The sequence below is a fragment of the Delphinapterus leucas genome, chromosome 15 (assembly GCF_059928025.1).
Source record: "Delphinapterus leucas isolate spDelLeu-1000000601 "Yukka" chromosome 15, BTC_Dleu_Yukka2, whole genome shotgun sequence".
NCBI lineage: Eukaryota > Metazoa > Chordata > Mammalia > Artiodactyla > Monodontidae > Delphinapterus > Delphinapterus leucas.
The window spans coordinates 37,871,668-37,892,477 of NC_143143.1; the positions used below are offsets into that span (position 1 = coordinate 37,871,668).

The 20,810-nt window shown below is 52.8% G+C and overlaps 1 protein-coding gene and 1 pseudogene across 4 annotated transcripts in view; both read right to left on the reverse strand.

Moving 5' to 3' along the window:
- RAB40C (RAB40C, member RAS oncogene family) overlaps positions 1 to 20,810 on the reverse strand; it is a 30,250-nt gene that overhangs the window by 3,530 nt on the left and 5,910 nt on the right. For 3 of the 4 annotated variants that reach the window (XM_022594354.3, XM_022594353.3, XM_089896440.1), the window contains exons 2-3: positions 9,620 to 9,680; positions 9,073 to 9,133 (exon numbers count right to left, since the gene is read on the reverse strand). In XM_022594354.3, the coding sequence (XP_022450062.2) occupies positions 9,073 to 9,133; positions 9,620 to 9,680 (122 nt within the window). Of the gene's footprint in view, positions 1 to 9,072; positions 9,134 to 9,619; positions 9,681 to 16,299; positions 16,434 to 20,810 lie in introns of all 4 variants that reach the window. The other variant, XM_089896439.1, reaches the window with a different exon arrangement.
- LOC111185108 (protein TFG-like) lies at positions 5 to 9,066 on the reverse strand (annotated as a pseudogene).

Here is a 20,810-nt window from a genome sequence, read left to right on the forward strand (position 1 = left end):
GCAAGGGAAACGCGGGCATTACGAGGCCCAGGGGCCGCCCGGATGGAAGGGGTCTGTTTCAGGCTTGGCCCTACACCGCTCCCTCCCAGCACAGGCAGGGCCAGGGACACTGGGGCACCAGCCAGACAGCTGTCAGGTGGACCATACAGTTTACTCAACAGGTGGCATCGTGGGAAATGTGCTTTGAGCTTTCCTCTCTGCGTTTCAGGGAGGCTCTGTGCACAGGGTTCAGCTAGCCCTGTCCCTGTCTCCTCACCGTGGCCTGGCCCTGTGGCCCTGGACGCTGCCCGTGTGTGTGGGCTGCCTGACTGTCAGGGATCTCGTGGACTCAGTACTGCCTCCTCCCTCCCCCTGAGGACTCAGCTGGGGCAGAACCGGCATTTTTTCAGTGTCTTTCCTCCAAGCACGTTGTATTACCCTGTGATCATTTAAAAGTCACTCGACCTAAGACAGGTGCACAAAGGACCACGTATGGTGAGGGGCTGTATCGCCACACTTCCCAGCAGTGCATTCTTCCCGGGGGGCACCGATCAGAGGTGTTTCTGAGTTTTCCAACCCACACTTGCTGAGGACTCCAGTCACTCTGGCAGCTGCCCCCACAAGCCGCACAGAGGATGTGCTGCAGGGACTTTCCTGTCACGTTCCTTAGAGACCAATTACTCCATCTGCCCAGCTCTCCTTGTCGTCTGTGCCTGGTACATCTCAGCAGGGACCTGTCACAAGCCTCAGGAAGGCAACTCCAGCAAGTGAGTGTGGCCCCCAAGCCCACTGCCTGTCTCTGGCCTTACATCCCACCCTGAAGCAGTCTCCGCCAGAACCCAACCCCAAGCAGGACTCACACCCCTCCCCATCCCAGGAAGTCTTCTTCTTTCAGCCCACGTCTCTATCACACACAGGGGAGGAGAAAAGTGCAGCTGAGATGGAAGGAACAGGGCACCCTCCATCTCAAAATGAGGAATTTTAAAGCCTTTCCCCTTAAAAATGTCCTTCAAATTCCAGAAGATGAGGTCCTGTTAAGACAAAGGTTGAGATTACTTTAACCCATCCTGGTGGCTCCTGCTCCCTGGATAGAAAGTCTTGCGCAGAATAGGGCGGAGCTGCCTGCTAGGGAGGAATGCCAGGCCTGGAGGGGAATCAGTTGCTGTGGTGGTCGACAGAGTACACGGACAAGGAATTCATCCTGTTCCCGGGGGCACAGGGACCAAAGCTCTCTCCCTTGGTGTTGGGATGGGGGTGGAGCCACCCGCCTTCCAACTGGGAAACCACCTTCTAAGAAATAATTGAGGACGTATCTAAAGACCAGCTTTGCCAGATGCTCATCACGGCATCGCTCGTAAGACAAAGATCAGGAAACAAACTAAACATGCGGCCCCAGGGCTGCTGAGCAGCCCAGCAAGGTGCAGACTCCCATGGCAGGCAGGCAGGCAATGAAAGTAAGGATTCACTTGAGAGCACCTGTGCTGATCACATGCATAACAGACTGCAAGGTGACAAACACGGATCCCAAACGTTACAGACAGGGCAGTTTTTAAAAAAATACAAGTATAGGGGCTTCCCTGGTGGCCCAGTGGTTAAGAATCCGCCTGCCATTGCAGGGGACACGGGTTCGAGCCCTGGTCCGGGAAGATCCCACATGCAGCGGAGCAACTAAGCCTATGCGCCACAACTACTGAAGCCTGCGCGCCTAGAGCCTGTGCTCTGCAACAAGAGAAGTCACCACAATGAGAAGCCTGCACCCTGCAACAAAGAGTAGCCCCCACTCACTGCAACCAGAGAAAGCCCGCATGCAGCAGCGAAGACTCAATGCAGCCAAAAATTAAATAAATGAATAAATTAATTTAAAAAAATACAAGTATAAACACTCTGCACACCACACAGAAAAGGTTTCCACGGATGTGACCACACATGGAAGGGCTGGATGGGGACTGACTTTCTTGCTTATGCTTCCTATATGCAACGTTATTAATTTTTTTATTTTTTGGATTCTACCATCTTTATTAACCTATCAATGTTACATTTTATACATAATATCTAGTTGTGTTCTCAAAGGGATCTACTTTAGGGGACTTCCCTGGTGGTCCAGTGGTTAAGACTCTGCGCTTCCATTGCAGGGGACATGGGTTCAATCTCTGGTCAGGGAACTAAGACCCCACATGCCGTGCAGTGGGGGGAAAAAGAAAATAAGGATCTACTTTAGTACATCGTGTTAATAGTAAAAAGCCAAGTAAGATGGCTGAACTTCAACCTAGCATTTATTTTTTAATAAATTTATTATTTTTTGCTGCGTTGGCTCTTTGTTGCTGCATGTGGGCTTTCTCCAGTTGTGGTGAGCGGGGGCTACTCTTCGTTGCGGTGCGCAGGCTTCCCATTGTGGTGGCTTCTCTTGTTTCGGAACACAGGCTCTAGGTGTGCGGGCATCAGTAGTTGTGGCTCCTGGGCTCTAGAGCGCAGGCTCAGTAGTCCTGGTGCACGGGCTTAGTTGCTCTGCGGCATGTGGGATCTTCCTGGACCAGGGTTCAAACCCGTGTCCCCTGCATTGGCAGGTGGATTCTCAACTACTGCGCCACCAGGGAAGTCCCCAACCTAGCATTTTAATATCCTCTGGACAAGGTAAGCTAGAAAAGTCAATCACTTTGCGTACATGTAAGAGTAGTGTTCCAAAATGACTAGGAAGCTGCTACTTTTAAGCAGGGGAGGAAAAACACCTTTCATTTTGGTCTTTTGTTTCCCCAGCAAATTATACTTTCAATTAACAGCAACAATGATATCATAAAAAAATACTCTGCTTTTTTTTTTTTTTTTTTTTTGTACAGGGGCCTCTCACTGCTGTGGCCTCTCCCGCTGCGGAGCACAGGCCCCGGACGTGCAGGCCCAGCGGCCGTGGCTCACGGGCCCAGCCGCTCGGCAGAACGTAGGATCCTCCCGGACCGAGGCACGAAACCCGCGTCCCTTGCATCGGCAGGCGGACTCTCAACCACTGCGCCACCAGGGAAGCCCTATGCTCTGCTTTTTAAATTTCTGTACTTCAGTACGAATTAAAATAGTAGTATTAGAGTCTTTTGGGAGTGTAACTGAGCCTCTTTATTGATAACCTGGTCCAGGTTGGGTATAGCCCTAACTGAAGGGAGGACGGCTATGTACATAAGGATTAGACCCACTTGGTACTTCCAGGAGGTAGAGTGAAACCTGGTCTTGGTTGACAGGACCCGGGTTGGCTTGGAGCCATACTGGGTTGTAAGGCAGGGGCCACAGTGTAACTAGTGGGCTGAAAGTCTATGGAGGGTGGGTAACTGCTCGCCTGGTACTGCTGAGCCGGGTGAGCAGGCAAGTCGCTGAGACGGACCAGAAAAGGCAGGAGCCGGTGCCTAAGAAGTTGGTTGCTGGCCATGTCCCTGGAACTGCTGAGGCTGTTGAGGTGCATTTGGCCGATACAGCCTGAATACTGAATACCATTCCGCTGTAGTGGCTGGGAGGTGCCTGTGGCTGCTGAGTGCCATGGCCGGCCTGCTGCAGGTACTGCTGGCACATCTGACCTTCACTCTGACCTGCTTGAGTCTGAGCTCCTGTACATGGTGGCTGCTGTGGCTGAATTCCTGGTGGGTAAGCTGCAGAGGAGGCGGCAATGCTGTTGCGAGTTCCTGAACAGTCTTCTTTCTGCAGGAGCACTGGGTGGCCCTGAAACCTGATCATGTGTTAAGCCAAACGCTGACAGGACATTTTTATTGATTTCACCTTGGTTTTTTTTTTCTTCTTAGATATTTATTTATTTAATTTATTTATTTGACCACACCGGGTCTTAGCTGCGGCATGCAGGATCTTCGTTGTGGCATGCAGGCTCTTAGTTCCCGACCAGGGATCGAACCTGGGCCCCCTGCATTGGGAGCATGGAGTCTTAACTCATTATGGACCGGAGGATTTTTGCAGAAACTTAACGCCTGTGGCTGGCGATTTTTAGTTTGGCCGGCCAAAAAGTTAATTCTTCTATTTCACTAACACTTTGTGGGTTATCACATTCAATAGTTACACCTGACACACCTGTAAAGTCCTCTAATTTTCGAGAAATGTTATCTTCGATCCACTTTTCTGCAGAAGCAAAGGAGTTTCATGTTCACTTTCCGTATCAGAATCAATCACTAAAGTTTTTTGTCCTTTTGTTGGTCTACTATTCACATCGTCTGAATCAGAACTATATTCTGAAGAACTACCATCTTCTGAGACACTAGGGTATATGTCGCTTGGACAATCAGAGAAAGCATATGCATAAAATTCACCGAAATATTCTACTTCACTCAAAATTTCGCGATGCGTCATTTTTGAAAATTTTACATTTATAATATACACAAGGTTGGAACAAAAACCTAACGGAGCAAAATGTGAATGATAACGACAATCGTAAGTTGTATAATGAACCCATGATCAATTTTAAGCTCTAACAACTTTGCATGCTGATGTTAATCGTATCACTCTCTAAAAACATATTGATACATCTCCGGGCAATAATGTGTTAACTGCTTGACCACCAAGGAAGTCCCTCACCTTGGTTTTTGAAAGGATCAAAAGCTGACATACTTGCTGCCATAACCTGAGTAGACTGTTTTCCAGAAGAATCAGAAGCAGCAGGCCTTTTTTTTTTTTTGCGCGGTACGCGGGCCTCTCACTGTTGCAGCCTCTCCCGTTGCGGAGCACAGGCTCTGGACGCGCAGGCTCAGCGGCCATGGCTCACGGGCCCAGCTGCTACGCGGCATGTGGGATCTTCCCGGACCGGGGCACGAACCCGTGTCCCCTGCATCGGCAGGCGGACTCTCAACCACTGCGCCACTAGGGAAGCCCAGCAGGCTTCTTTTTTTAATGTCCTTTTCTGGCAGCAGGCTTTTCTTCCCTACCATTCACAGTAGCATTTTCAGGAATGTTGGTGGATGGTCCTGGTTCTCCAGGTGGTTCCAAGCTATCCAATAAGTGATTCACTTTATTTAGAAGTTCCATCTGTTCTCAATGAAGGTATTTCACCTGACTTGATTCAAGGGGTGTTGGTTGGCAGTTAACAAATAATGTCGGTTTCAGTATCCTACTACACTGAATTGCAAAGGAAAGGTCAGAACTATCAAAAACTGTTATAAGATCTCCATCTTCATGTTTATATTTTATTGTAATTTCATCATTACTCAGAAGTTTTCCTCTGAAGAGTCACTGCATCATTAGCACTAATTCATCATAAGTATTATTTTCATTATGAATGGGAATTCGCTGAATATCCTCCCCAAGTTGAGCTTTGATGATTAGCTTCCCACTCAGATTCAACTGCCCAGTCATGGTGGACTCCAGGATGTTCTATATATAAAAGTCTAGAGAAAGATGGTTTGTCCAGGTCACTGCTGCCGCCCCTCCACAGGTCTCCACTGATCAGATCGGTGCGAGGCTGCCACTGCTGGACTCGGGGGCATTGGGGGAAGGCTGTGGTCACAGCCCACTTGGTGGCCCTCCCCAGGGCTGCCGCATCTTGCTGGCAGGCTCTCACGGGCCCCGGCCAATCACACAGACCCACCAAGCCTAGCGAAAGCTCGGGCCAGTACTGGCAGGTGGGGAAAGAAGAGGGGCGGGCCTAAAAGCTCAAGCAAATAAGGAGAAGCCCATTTCTTGGGTTCAGGCTTCAACTGCACCCTGAGGCTGTCGAGGAGCCTGCTCTTGGCTGCTCCCCCTGGCTGGCGCCAGCCTCTGCCCACCACCAACAACCACCACTTAAGTCTGACAGGGCAGGGTGATGACAGAGAGGTCACAGGAGGAAGGACACAGAGCTGGTCACACTGCAGACGGGGACCAAAGTGATCATGGGCTTGGCAGGGAAAACACCTAGGGTCGACCACAGGTGGGATAGTTGAGAAACCAAAATGAGGCTCCTGGTTACCAGGACTACCCCCTCAAAGGACTCCAGAATCAGCTGTGTATCTCAAAGAGCCAGAGGAGGGGCAAAGAGATTCTCACTATATTTCTTTTCTTTTTTTTTGCTTAGCTTTTTAAAAGTTAGTAAGTACTCTAGGGTATAAATAGAAGCTCTGGTCCCTTAACCCACCCAGGAACCACCTGTCTTTCAAGCATCTCCCAGGTGTTTCCTAACCCGGACTGGGTCATGGTGCAAACTGCCTGGCACCCGCAGGGCCCTTCCCCCACAGCGGCCAGCACCTCATGCCAGGCTCATCAGCTAGCACTGCTGTTGGGTTTCAGGTAATGCACCTAATTTTATTACAAACATCAGCGATGAACCTCTGAGTACATACATATAACTCGAGCTGTAAGAGAGAATCTCTGGATGTGGAGCTTGGGCCTAGGAGTGCGCACCCTTATTGTTGCCAAGGTGATTTATTGAGCTTATACACCAAAAAACGCACAGGTTTTAGGTATGAACAGTTTGATGACTTTGGACAAATATATATACCTGCGCAATCACCACCCCAACTAAAGCACAGAGGTGCGGTTTTTAATTAAGTTAGTTTTGGAGTGAGTAATGCATTTGTGTGGTGAAGCTGCCAAGGAACCAGAGACTGTGGCTGAACACACCTGCCCACACTCATATGCATGGGCTCTGCCCAGAAGCCAGCGCACTGACAAGGGGAGTAGCCGTCAAAGCTGTTGATCCACACGCGCCCCACCCAGGCGGGGCCGACTGGCAGGCTGGTGTCCTAGTCAGCACTCACTGGGCACCCAGACCACTCTCCATGTGAAACCTGAAACCCTCCCTCCAGGAGACTAGTGCCTGACTGAGCTCCCCCTCGTCCTAGTCCTAATCCAGCTGATCCCAAACCCCAACTAAACAGGACGTCGCCCACCGCTGGCTCCCTCCACACGCACAGCCCCGGGGGAACTGGTGCAGGGGACCGCTCTCCCCCTGAGCGGGAAGCATGGGCCTCTTGGGCCACGAGTGGCCACCTCAGACCTTGGCAACAGAAAATAAGGGCCACAAGACAGAGAGGGCCAGGGGTTGGTCGGTGGCTCTGCGGCCTGGGCCCTGAGAGATCTGCAAGGCCTCTTTGTTCTTAACCGAGGGTAGGAGGGTGACAAGACAAGAAAAACAAGACTTGGGAAGACAGTTATGCCAGTCTGCACCATCGGGCTGCACAAAGCCATGCTGGTGCCAAATCTGGAAAACACCAACCAAGCAGGATGGAAACAGGAAAGGCGAAGCACTACTGTTTAGGTAGGAGCACCCATGGTCAGCTTTGCGGCCAAAAACCACCTATCCACCCACCATCCAGGCCCGAGATGCACACTCAGAATCTGCAACTGGCTCCTCCAGCCCAGAAGCAACAAGAACCTCTGGAATTAGCACAGAATTAAGCGCAAGCAACGACACATGCACGCTGACTGCTGATTGCTCTGGAGAGGATGTGGACGTGGTAAAGGTGTTCCCTTCCCCAAAGCGCGTGCTCTGGCGAATGCCCAGGTTCTCAGGCGTGCCCTTCTGTCCTGCTCCATGTTCACATCCGAGCAAGTGGACATCTGAGCCCGTTCAGGTTCAGTCTCCCAGGACCTTCCTTGATATTTCCCAATCGCCCAATTATCATAACCCAAGGTAACTACTCCCCTTATCTCTTCATTTTCTTTTTTTATCGAAAAAGTAACAATGTGTGTGCCATAAAACACTGGGAAACATTCAAAAGCAAAGGGAAGACAACAGAACACATCAGTAATCCCATGGTCCAGAAATAATGAACACCTTCCCTCGGAACATGGCTTTCTCACTTCCTTGTATGTATGAATCATTGTCAGGGTCCCTCCTCTACAGAAGGTGGCCCACGGAACACACTCCTTGGTGCTCAAGCGCTCCCCGTGCGTCCACTGAGGGCCCGGCTGTGAGGGCCTTGTCCTTCCTTAACCTCACATCCAGTGCCGTCCACACCTGAGGGCTGCTGTCCCTGACCACCCAGCACCAGCTGCTCCAGGTGGAACTGCCAGGTTAAGCACCACCTCTGTGGCCCCTCACACCAGGCACACACTGGGGGGTGGAGCCAGCGGACAGGCAGCACCACTGCAGTCTGGAGCCTCTGAGCCCAGCCTGAGGGTCCTCCACCCACATTCACACCTCAGCAGGGAGAGAGGCGCTCTCACCACCCCTGAGCGTCTCCGGCTCAGGAGGGGGAGCCTGGTCACCTGAAGACACCATCGATTCCTGCTCACCAGGCAGAAAGGACGCCCGGGGCTCCCCACTACCCAGGCCAGATTGAAGGGGTGACAGGCTCTACACAGCCAGAGGTCCTGACACGGGCCCATGGGCCCCCTTGCGGAGCACCCTGTCTGGGGAGAATGGTTGGACAGGGCTGACTGAGGGCTCTCCTCAGCAATTCCAGAAGCCCAAGGGGTCATGGCCCCGCCCTGCACAGACAGGGCTGGTCTTGAATCCAGTCCCCTCACGCTGAAGCAGCGAGTGGGTAGCTGGTCTATTCACACAACTGCTTCTTCCCCTCCTTCCAGCCTTGAATCACAAACAGACCCAGTCAGCATGCAAGCCCGTCGTAGGGAGCCCAGGAGACACAGAAAGGGACGAGCATGTCCCCAGGCCCCCCAGTGAGCCCCCTCGCCCCTGCGCAGGCCACAGCTTAGGTGCTCTTCCAGGGCAGGCCCCGCCTGGGACAGCCCCCATCTCCGCTCCCTGCTAATGCCCTGCCCTTTAGGACCTGTGGCAGCCCCTCCCACGGCGGCTCCTGCTCCCAGTCCCGCGGTCTGACGAGTGGTCCAGACCGGCTGGCCCTGGGAGCTCCAGCAGCCTCCTCACTCAGCACAGGGAGAAGCCACCCCGGGTGAGCCAGGTGATGGGGGCCGCTCCACAGGACAGGGTTCCCACACACCTCCCGCAGCAGCTCGGGGCAGCAAGGGCCACAGCAGCTCGTGGGGCCCTGGCACCCTCTGAAGGCTGAGGCCCCTCCACTCGGGGGCATCCGTGTTTGGGCTCCTGGTTGGAAGGTTGATGTTCAAACGAAAAACTTCCTTGGAAAGAACCTTGCACGTGGTGTCTGACAGCACCGCACATGTGACGAGAGCGGCCCCTCTGGAGAACAGCCCCGGCAGCACCGCTGGTCTTACCTGTGCGCCCCTGGAGTAGGACCTGAAGATGGTGCAGAACCTGCCCTGGCCCGATGTGTCCCTGAAACAAAGGCGGTTGGGGATGCGGCCCGTGGGACCCCAGCATGCACAGCATGACCCCCTCCTACTCTGCTGCACATGCTGGCCAACCTCCATGGGCCTGGGCACCCCCGGAGACTGCCCTGTGGGGCTGGAGAACCCCAAACCTGGAGGAATTTACATCTCAACTTTGAGGTTCTGGAAATGCCCTTAATGTGGAGCCCAGTAAAGGGCAAGGCGAGAGGGGCTGTGGCCCCTGTGGAAGTGAGTCTTTGTGGGAAAAGGGAGCTGGGCTCTGCCCGAACAAGCAGCCCTGGGCCTTCTGGTTTCTGCATCACGTTCCAGCCCATGTTTATACAGGGGCGGTATCAATAGCTAGTCTACTGACACGTAAACAGGGCGCCTTCCAGTCTCCTTAAGGATTCCTGAGTCACTTCGCTTGGCTTCCCGGCCCGCACAACAACTGAAGTGTGGCAGCCAGGCACCTTGGCCGCACAGCCCGACTCACCAGAGTTCCAGCTTGACCCGCCGGCCGTCCAGCAGGATGGTGGTAGTCTTGTAGTCGATCCCTGCAAGGAAGCAGAGGGTGGCTGAAGGACCCACCTGGCTAGCGCCCAGTCCCTGAAGCCAAGCAGAAGTGTGGCTCCAGCCCAGGGAGCCCAGTGACCCCAGCTGGCCACCCTCCTGTCACCCCAGAGACCCAAGCCGGGTACCAATGGCGCCGGCCAAAGGGAGGGCAGCTGCTCTCAGCATCGGCCCACGTCGTGTGCTTCTCAAAGCTAATGGGTTTTCTGAGTTCTTGGGTTCACCGCAGCTCCCAGGTACTGACAACGGGAGCGTGCTTGGAGCATGATTTAGTGGTACAGTAACGTCTAAAATGCCATTTCTCTGGAGAGGTATCTGGAGAACCTCTCCTTGCCATGTCTTTAGTTTTTATTCTTTATACTTTTTTTTTTTTTTTTTTGCGGTACGCGGGCCTCTCACTGTTGTGGTCTTTCCCGTTGCGGAGCACAGGCTCCGGACGCGCAGGCTCAGCGGCCATGGCTCACGGGCCCAGCCGCTCCGCGGCATGTGGGATCTTCCCAGACCGGGGCATGAACCCATGTACCCTGCATCGACAGGCGGACTCTCAACCACTGCGCCACCAGGGAAGCCCTATACTTTTTAAAATTGAAGTATAATTGAATTATGTTTCAGGTGTACCACAAAGTGATTCAGCTATATATGTACATCTATCCTTTTTCAGATTCTTTTCCATTATAGATTTATATAAGATATCGAATATAGTTTCCTATGTTACACAGTAGATCCTTGTTTATTATTTTTTCATACTTTTAAGCGAAAAAAGTCAGTCCAAGAAAGGTGGGTAGGAGCAGGGCCAGTGCTGGATGCATTACTTTAGATGTAAGATCTTCAACTGGTTTATAGGCCATCAGGAAACTTCCTAAAAGCTGTCTTTCCTCCTCCTCCCTTAAGCCTTAAAGATGTCATCAGCTTCTTGGCTGTTTACAACACTTGCTCTAAGAAGGCTTGGAAATGGGCATTTTTAATGCAGACACTGCTCTCACACATTGTGTGCGCATGTGCAAAGCCAACCTCAGAGAGCTGCATGTGAAGCCTCTACCCCCAACGTCCTTCCATCTGGCTAACTTCTAACCATGTGTCAAAACCTGGCTCCCACCCATCAAAAGACACTCAACGGAATGAAAACACCGTCCACGAAATGGGAGAGAATATTTGCAAATCACACATCTGATGAGGAACTGATATTCAGAAAATATGAGGAAATCCTACCACTCAACAGCAACAAAAATCCTATTAGAAAATGGGCAAAAGACTTTCTCCAAAGAAGATACGCAAGTAGCTAATAAACACATGAAAGGATGCTCAACATCACTAATCAGTAGGGAAATGCAAATCAAAACCACATGAGAAGGACTCCCCTGGTGGCACAGTGGTTAAGAATCCGCCTGCCAATGCAGGGGACACGGGTTCGAGCCCTGGAAGATCCCACATGCTGCGGAGCAACTAAGCCCGTGTGACACAACTACTGAGCCTGCACTCTAGAGCCCGCAAGCCACAACAACTGAGCCCGTGTGTTGCAAGTACCGAAGCCCACGCACCTAGAGCCCAAGCTCCGAAACAAGAGAAGCCACCGCAATGAGAAGCCCGTGCACCACAACGGAGAGTAGCCCCCGCTTGCCCCAACTGGAGAGAGCCTGTGTGCAGCAATGAAGAACAAACGATGAAGACCTGATGCAGCCAAAAAAATAATTAATTAATTAAAATAAAGAAAAAACCACATGAGATACCACGTCACACCCACTAGATGGTTATTATCAAAAACCCAGAAAGTAAGCAGCACTGGTGAGGATGTGGAGAAATTGGAACCTTTGTGCACTGCTGGTGGGAATGGAAAATGGTGCAGACACCATGGAAAACAGTATAGCATTTCCTCAGAGAATTAAACACAGAATTACCACGTAATCCAGAAATTCCACTTCAGGTTTATACCGCAAAGAAGTGAAAGCAGGAAATCGAACATGTATATATTTGCACATCCACGTTCACTGCAGTATTATTCACAATAGTCAAAAGGTGGGCGTAACCCAAGCATCCAAAGATGGATGAAGTCCATCTGTACAACAAAATATTATTCCACCTTAAAAAGGAAGGAAAGGGGGCTTCCCTGGTGGCGCATTGGTTGAGAGTCCGCCTGCCGATGCAGGGGACACGGGTTTGTGACCGGGTCTGGGAAGATCCCACATGCCATGGAGCGTCTAGGCCCATGAGCCATGGCTGCTGAGCCTGCGAGTCCGGAGCCTGTGCTCCGCAATGGGAGAGGCACAACAGTGAGAGGCATCTGCTTGCCAATGCAGGGGGAACATGGGTTTGATCCCTGGTCCAGAAGATCCCACATGCCGCAGAGCAACTAAGCCTGTGTGCCACAACTACTGAGCCTGTGCACAACTACTGAGCCCACGCTCTAGAGCCTGCGCACCACAACTACTGAAGCCCGCGCACCCTAGAACCCACACGCTGCACCTACTGAAGCCCATGCACTCTAGGGCCCGCATGCTGCAACTACCGAGCCCGCGTGCTGCAACTACTGAAGCCCACGCTCCTAGAGCCTGTGCTCTGCAACAAGAGAAGCCACTGCAATGAGAAGCCCGCACGCCGCAATGAGAAGCCCATGCGCCACAACAAAGAGTGGACCCCACTTGATGCAACTAGAGGAAGCCCGTGCACAGCAACGAAGACCCAATGCGGCCAAAAATAAAAATAATAATAATTTTAAAAAATAATAAAAAAATAAAAAGGAGGGAAAGTCTGACACATGCTACAACATGGATGAACCTTAAAGACATTATGCTCGGTAAAATAAGCCCTACACAAAAGGGCAAATCCTGTATGATCCCTTCTACGAGGGCCCTAGAGCATCAGATTCAGAGACAGAAAGTAGACAGAGGTCGCCAGGGGCTGGAGGAGGGGGTGGGGAGTTAGTGTTTAGTGGGGACAGTTTGGGAAGATGAGAAAGTTGGGAAGATGAGAAAGTTCTGGAGCTGATGGGGGTGCCACTGAACTATACACCCCAAAATATTTAAAATGGTAAATTTTATGTTGTGTATATTTTGCCACATTTTTTTTTTTTTAAGTGAAAGAAGATTCTCCTGCACATATTCTCAAGCTAAAGAAACACTCTTCAGGGAGGAATAGAACTCAGGCCCGTCTCCACTGTCCTTCCTCTGCATCCACCCCTCCCCCCAATTGTCTGCTGATAACCCACTTCTTTGGGTGGAAACTCTTGGAATTCTCTGTCAAACAGGAAGCTCAGATTTGGCCCAGGACACCCTCCTTTCAGTCCTGGCTCTACAGCTGCTGTGAGAGCTGGGCCCCATGAGGACAGTGTTGGAAACAGCAACCTCCAGGAAGGCTGTGGATGGGGATGCCCATCCTCTACGCAATGTCACCTCCATGTGGTGGACCAGCCCAGCAGGTTCTGGCCATGGGGACTGGACACCCTCTGCCAAGGGCAGCCCCCATGAAAGGACCCCGATCGAGGTGGCACCATGGCCCAAAGGCCCAGCCTGGAGCTGCAGGAAGGAGCGGGCGCCCAGGAAGGGCCCAGGAGGAAGCAGGGCACAGGGAGTGGGGCTGCTGCCCTTGCCCGCCTCTGGGGAGGAGGCCAGTCTCTGCACACCGTGAGGCTTGCACAGCTGGGCGCCTTGCCCACCCACCGCCTGCGCCCAACCGACCCCTTACTCACGACTTCAACTTCAGAAAGGATGACCAGTCCCCACCCTCCAGGGGCTCTGCTCAAAGCTCTGCCAAATGCCCAAGAGAGACCTGTGGGGACAGGCACTCAGAGCCAGGAGCAGGCACCATGAGGGATCAGCTCTGCTCTCCTCCCAGCACGCCCCCCCGCACCTCCCACAGTCCACCAGCTGGGTCAGAGGGCTCCCGGAGAACAGGGTTCCCAGGGAATGGGCCACTAAACCAGTGAGACTCCCGCCCAGGAGCCCTCCCTACAGCACGGCACTGGCACCCCCAGAAAGGCTGAGCAGCCTTGTGAGGGGACTGAGGGCAGTGGACGGCAGGTCCCCACAGCAGACGGCAGTGTCCAGCTGAGAATGGCCGGGGAGCTGGCCGTGCAGAAAACACGGACAGCCCTCAGGCTGACACGCTCCCTCAGAGGTAAAAAAATCTCAAGTACGGGGCTTCCCTGGTGGCGCAGTGGTTGAGAGTCCACCTGCCGATGCAGCGGACACGGGTTCGTGCCCCGGTCCGGGAAGATCCCACATGCCGCGGAGCAGCTAGGCCCATGAGCCATGGCCGCTGAGCCTGCGTGTCCGGAGCCTGTGCTCTGCAGCGGGAGAGGCCACAACAGTGGGAGGCCTGCATACTGCAAAAAAAAAAAAAAAAAAAAATCTCAAGTAGGGGACTTCCCTGATGGTCCAGTGGTGGTTAGGACTCTGTACTTCCGCTTCAGGGGGCGGGGGTTTGATCCCTGGTGGGGGAACTGATGAGATCCTACATGCTGTGCGGTGCAGCCAAAAAACAAAAAAAAAACAAAACGAAAAAACTCACGTATATTTTTCACGCTTGCTCTGCCTCTCACCTGCCCACCTCCCAAATCTGGATAAAAATGTACGGTGTGCTTTATAAATTCACAGAAAATACTGACAAAGCAAGTCCAAAGAGAGGCCTGCCCGAAGAGGCAGCTCCTCCTGTAGGCAAGGATGGCGCCAGCCAGACTCCGCGGCTGAACCAGCTCCGACAGCCCTTAGGTCTCAACATCTGCTGTTGCAGAACCTCCCTCGCCTCTCCCTCGCCTCACCCCACCCGCGTTTGAGAACGCGAGGAAGAGACGCTTCGCGGAAAGCATCTAACACCCTGCACAGCACAGGCAGGACTGCTGAGAACACAAACCAGCTCTCAGGAGCTGGGGCAGCTGCCCGGTGCGCAAGGGGGCGGGGGCAGCTCACACACGAGGAGGGGTTCCCAGGTGACCAGGCCTCAGGCTCTAGGACTGTAGACACTCCCTTGATGGACACAGGGCTCGGGAGGCCACCAGGGGCCAGAGTAGACCTCCTGTGTCCCCACTGGGGGCTGCGCAGCCACTTGGCCCCTGGCTCGGGGGTCCCTGCTGGCCCCTCACAGCCCAGGCTTCAGCTCTCTGCACCTCCCAGACTGTCAGCCCCTGTCACCTGAGGTGTTCACGAGTTGTTAAGAAGGTCTTCCTACTGTTTCATGGGGTTTCTGAAAGGAGTGCAATTCACTTGACACAAGAGGCTTTTTAAACTTCTACTGTCCACCAGGCACCCAGCTGTCTCAGGCAGCACCCGGCCAGGGCCTGCAGCCTGAGCATTCAGATTCCCACCGACGCGTCCCTACCGGCTGGGTATTCACGGCGCAGCACCGGTGGCTCGCACTCTGTGCCGAGACCCTGGCCCGCCCCGCACAACGTGTGGGCCCCACCCTCACACCACGTTTTGCAGGGATGCTTCCACCTTGTGAATCACAGGAGACTGTGTCTTGTTTGTTCAGAATTTTAACAAGAATTGTTCACCATTTTGGAAAAAAAATCACATCACCCACAGTAATACCTATATCAGGTACATTTTCCTCGTCACTTTCTCAGCATCTAGTACAACTGTCCCCAAGCACTGACTTGCTTAACCACAAACGATCTTACGACATCCCACTGCACCCCTTTCTTCCTCCTTTACATTACCGAAGTATGTATACGTATGTGTGTGTTTTAGTTCCTAGTGTGGGTAGAACAGATGATCTACTAACTTCACTCCTTTTCAGGACAGTAAAGGGGATGCTGCAGAGCACTGGTCCTGCCGGCCTCCTACCCCATTTCTGCATCGCTGGCCTTGCACCCAGCAGGGAGGAGCTAAGCACCAAGCAGCTCACCAGCTCTGGGAAAACGTGACAGGCTGGAGAGGCAGGAGCACTGTAACTGCCTGGCTGCTGATGCTGCCGCCTGTGCAAGAGGTGCTTCAGAGCACAGACTCAAGAGATGGGGGAGGCAGAAGGAAGAAGGCTACCAAAAAGGTCACTCAAGTTTCATCTTTTTTTTAAAAGACTTTTAACAAATATTTTCTTTCTTTTATTTATTTATTTATTTAGTTTGTTTGGCTGTGTTGGGTCTTCGTTGCTGTGCGCAGGCTTTCTCTAGTTGCGGAGAACGGGGGCTACTCTTCATTGTGGTGTGCAGGTTTTTCATTGTGGTGGTTTCTCTTGCTGCGGAGCACGGGCTCTAGGCGTGTGGGCTTCAGGAGTTGTGGCACGTGGGCTCAGCAGTTGTGACTCATGGGCTCTAGAGCGCAGGTTCAGTAGTTGCGGCGCATGGGCTTAGTTGCTCCGCAGCATGTGGGATCTTCCCGGACCAGGGCTCGAACCCTGCATTGGCAGGCGGATTCTTAACCACTGCGCCACCAGGGAATTCCTCAAGTCTCATCTTGACAGCTGCTCACATCCTAGTGATTTGGGGAGTCTACCGGGCACCCCCACACGCCCCCCGAGACAGGGACACACAGGAGGAAGGCTGAGCGCTGGGTGGCACTGACCAGCAGGACACACCCCTGTCTTTGCAGCCTCCCACATTCGGGTATGGGGCGTTTCCACCTGAGTGGGGCATCCACAGCCACGGCTCCAGCCTGTCAAGGACAACCTGACCTGGTGCAGAAGCCACGTTCCTTGGGCTCCTTTTCTCCCGCACGGCCGGTCCTCCCTCAGGAGTCACACTTTCCACATCTGTTGGCACCAACTCAGAACAAAAGACCCCTAGAAAATTCATCTTCGCTCCACCCCTAGGAAATTACAAGGTAATCAGGGCAAAGGGAACAAACCAAGTTAGTTCGCAGCTTCAGCTTGTGTGTACAAACCAAGACTGCAGATGTTTCAAGGTCTAGTTGTCCATCACTCCTAGGGAGCAGGAGCCAGTGAGAATGAAGACCACTAGGCACAGCCTGACTGACCCTGGGTGGAGGCATTTCCCACATACCTGTCCAGGCTCAACTCAGACCCACCTGCAGGGAATGGCAAGGAGGGACATCCCACCACACAGCACATCCCCCAACCTCTCTTCTGTCTTTATGTCTGTTCAGTCAACACTAAGTGCCTAACCATCCAGCTACTTTCCAACAACATGAAAAGCCACAGGACAACTTGTTAAAAATTCATAACAAAGAACAAAAACTGAGTGATAAAAGACTGAGTTAGGAATGAAAGAGAAAATGTTAATCAATGCCTTCCTCTGCAGTATTAAATCCAGCACCTGAAACTGGCACGCAGCTCCCGGGCAGCGTGGCCCCAAGCACACGCCCTTGCAGGCAGCAGGGGAGCCCGCGGTTTCACGGGGGCGCTGCAGGCGCAGCTCAGTCCCCACGCTGGAGGAGTTGGTCTTCCAGTAGAGCTCCCAGACCTCGCCTCCTGGACCCAGTCAGGCTCCCCATGCATTTCCAACACGAAGCCAACGCACAGCGTCAGGGCGCTGCTCCCAAACTCAAGACAGGCAGCCGCTGTTCTTAGTGTTACTCCTTAGGGAGGGAAAATAAGGTCCCGCCAAGTTCCCAGAGACAGACAAAAACAAAAAAATGTCTAGGTCCTCTTGGAACCAGAAAAAACTTCCAGTGACACAGGCAGACACACAGGAGTGTCTGGGACCCACACACTGCCGTGCAGGCAGCCCTAGGCTAAGCGGTCCTCCTGGACATGCCTGACCATCCTTTATGCATCCTCCCAAGGGGGAGGCCACAGCACAGGCCGCTGTCAAGGCCACACACCTCGCACCACGGCGTGCATGGAGACAGAGGAGGGTCTCAGAACAGTGTGTGGGCACTAGCAGGTGGGCACAGGTCCCGCCTCCCGGCACTCCCACCCCAAACATGCCCCCCCGAGGGTAGTGGGATCTGAGACTGGCTTCTGACCCTTGGAATAGGGCCGAGTGACGACGTCCCCTCCGTGATCACATTGCACGGGACTGTCCTGCTGATCCATGAAGCAAGCCGTGCCGGGGAGAGGCCCATGGCCAGGAAGGAGGGTGGCCGGCTGCTGCCGACAACCACATAAGCTCAGAAGGGATTCCGCCCCAGCCCACACCTGAGCACAGCCTGTGAGAGACAGAGGCCCTGTGAGGCCCGGCCAAGCCATGCCCAGATTCCTGACCCACAGGAACTGGGCGCTAATAAGTAGGTGCTGTTTTAGGCCACTCAGTTTGTGGTATTTCTTGGTTGGGTTGAATTCCACAGACTGGGACTTCCAAACAGCAGACATTTATCTCCCACTGTCTGGAGACTGGGAGTCCAAGACCACAGTGGCTGCAGATTCTGTGCCTGGTGGGGCGGCTTCCCGCTGTGTCCTCAGGGGCAGAAGGGGTGAGGGAACTCTCCAGGGTCTCTTTTACAAGGACAACAACGCGCCCTCCTGACCTGATCACCTCCTGAAGGCCCCACCTCCTAAGACCACCACCTGAAAGTCAGGTGTAAGTGTGTGAATTTGGGGGGACACATGTTCAGTCCACAGCAGTTAACTAATCCTGGCAGCATCTCGCAGAAATGCAAACGTGCACTCCTCCGACCAGCCTGTAAAACCCTACCAACACAAAATAACAAAAAGAACCTTTCATCAGGCTGTGGTGGGAGAGTCCTAGTCCCTGGAACCTGGGGACATGCTTCCCACAGGGCAGAGGGGCTTTGCAGATGTGATGGGTTATGGGCCTCAAGAAGGGAGAGGACCCTTGGTTTCCCGGGTGGGCCCAATGTCATCTGGAGCCCTCAGAGTGCGGACCCTTTGCCGGCGAGTCTGACAGATGAGACGGAAGGAGGGCTGACCTGGCTTTGGAGGTGGAGGAGAGGAACGTGGTGAAGAGTGCAGGTGACCCTGAGAAGCTGGGACAGCCCTCTGTTCACAGCCAGCAAAGGAACAGGGACCTTGGTCCTACACTGTGACTGATCACTACACCTACAGAACAGTAAGATGACGAGGTACAGCAGCAACAGAGAGGGAACGTCCCAGGGTACCAGTAACCGACGGTATTCACCTCAGCATCGTTTTCTATTATAAACAGACTCAATACAGGCTAAAAATCCACCCACTGGGAGGATTTAACAGGAGGTGATCCACAGGATGGAATGCTGTATGGCCCTCAGCATGGCGAGGACGGAAGCAGGATATAGAGCGAACACAACTCTCATACCCTCCTGACGGGATAGAAACTGCTTAACTGCTCTGGACCACTGGGTGGTATCTACTAAGGCTGCACCTGCAGCCCAGCAATCCCACCCCTCACTGCTTCCCATACAGAAACACACTCAGTCACCAAAAACACGTGTGAGAATTTTCACAGCAGCACTACTCAGAGTGACCCAAACACGGAAAGTCTCCCAAAGCCCATGTGCAGAGTAGATGAATACACTGCCGTCCTCACGTGTGGAACGCTGCACACAAAGGAGGCACAACTACACACAGCGACGTGGCCAAAACCCACACGACACGGGGAAAGAAAGAAGCCACACACAACTATACACCGTTCCGCTCATAGAAAAACACCAGAAATGCAAACCAGTCTGTGATGTAAAGGTCAGCGGTGGCCAGGTCTGGGGCAGGGGGTGTAGTCTGCAAAGAGTGGAGGGAGGTGATGGCTTCTCAGGTGAGTGCACCTGTCAGCACAGCCACTGAACTGCAGGCCTTACACAGATACAGGTTCTGGGTTACATAAATTACACCTCAGTAAAGCTGATTAAAAGGGAAAGAGGCTGACAACAGCCGAGGCTGGCCAAGATGTAGAGCCACAGAACTCTACGTGTTGCTGGTAGGGACTCAAAATGAAAGGTCACTTCAGGACCCAGTCTGACCACTCCCTGTACGGGAAGCAGACACACATATGGCCAGCAACCCCACTCCCAGAGACACGTACACATGAGGATTTGTGCGTTTGAATGTCTCATGTCACTAAACCAGACACTTACAAAAGGGCCAACATGATAAATGTGTATTTCACCACAAAAAAAATATATTTTTTTAATTTTAAAGGATTTGTACAAGAATGTTCATAGCAGCATCATTCACAGTAGCCAAAATCAGGAAACCCAAACCGTATTGATAGGTAAATGGACAAACAAACCGGGTGCCTGCGTGCACAGGAGTGCCACCAGGGATAGGACGGCACTCGCTGCAGTATGCGAATGTGAATGGACTTGCTGAGCTGAACGAGCAGATGAGAAAGGCCGTGCTGTATGGTTCCACTTACAGAAAGTGCTGGCAAAAGGAACACAGAGGCACAAGAAGCAGGCCAGTGGGGACCCGAAGGGGCACGAGAGAATCACATTTAACGTGCTGACCACGCGGACGTTCTAGGGACAAGGACGATCTGCTGGCTCCAGCACCTGCCCTTCTCCAGACGGGGTCGGCACCACGGGTGCATGTGCCAGCCTGCCGCCAGGGCTGCTCAGGAACAGAGAGGACACAGAGGCACCTCATACAATTCAAGACGTCCTTGTATGCTGGCACATGGGATGGGGAGCAGCTTGAGGGCAGTTTGTGGGCTGGTTTCCTCAATGCCTTAAAAACCACACCAGACCAAACCAAAGCAAAAGCTTTCTGCCGTCCATAAAGAGCAAGCACACTTCGCACATGACACCTGGCGAAACACGGAACATTATAAAAACAAACAAACACAACTACTCATAACCCCAAAACTCAAAGGTTACCATTAACATTCTCCTAGATTTCACTCGACGATTCTGTCCTTCATCTTACATACATTTATACACTATGTAATTCGACATGCTTTTTTTCCCCACTTAACAAGATAACAGAGAGATTTCCCCATATCATTGAATATTCATTAAATATTGTTCCAAACCAGCATTTTTAAAGGCCCTATAATATCTCACTCTACAGATATACCATATGTCCCCTGCCAGACCCCTGGGCTGCTTCAAGTTTTTCATTTTTATTAAAAAAAAAAAAAAAAAAAAAGGGCTTCCCTGGTGGCACAGTGGTTGAGAGTCCGCCTGCCGATGCAGGGGACACGGGTTCGTGCCCCGGTCTGGGAAGATCCCACATGCCGCGGAGCGGCTGGGCCCGTGAGCCATGGCCACTGAGCCTGCGCATCCAGAGCCTGTGCTCTGCAGCGGGAGAGGCCACAACAGTGAGAGGCCCGTGTACCGCAAAAAAAAAAAGCC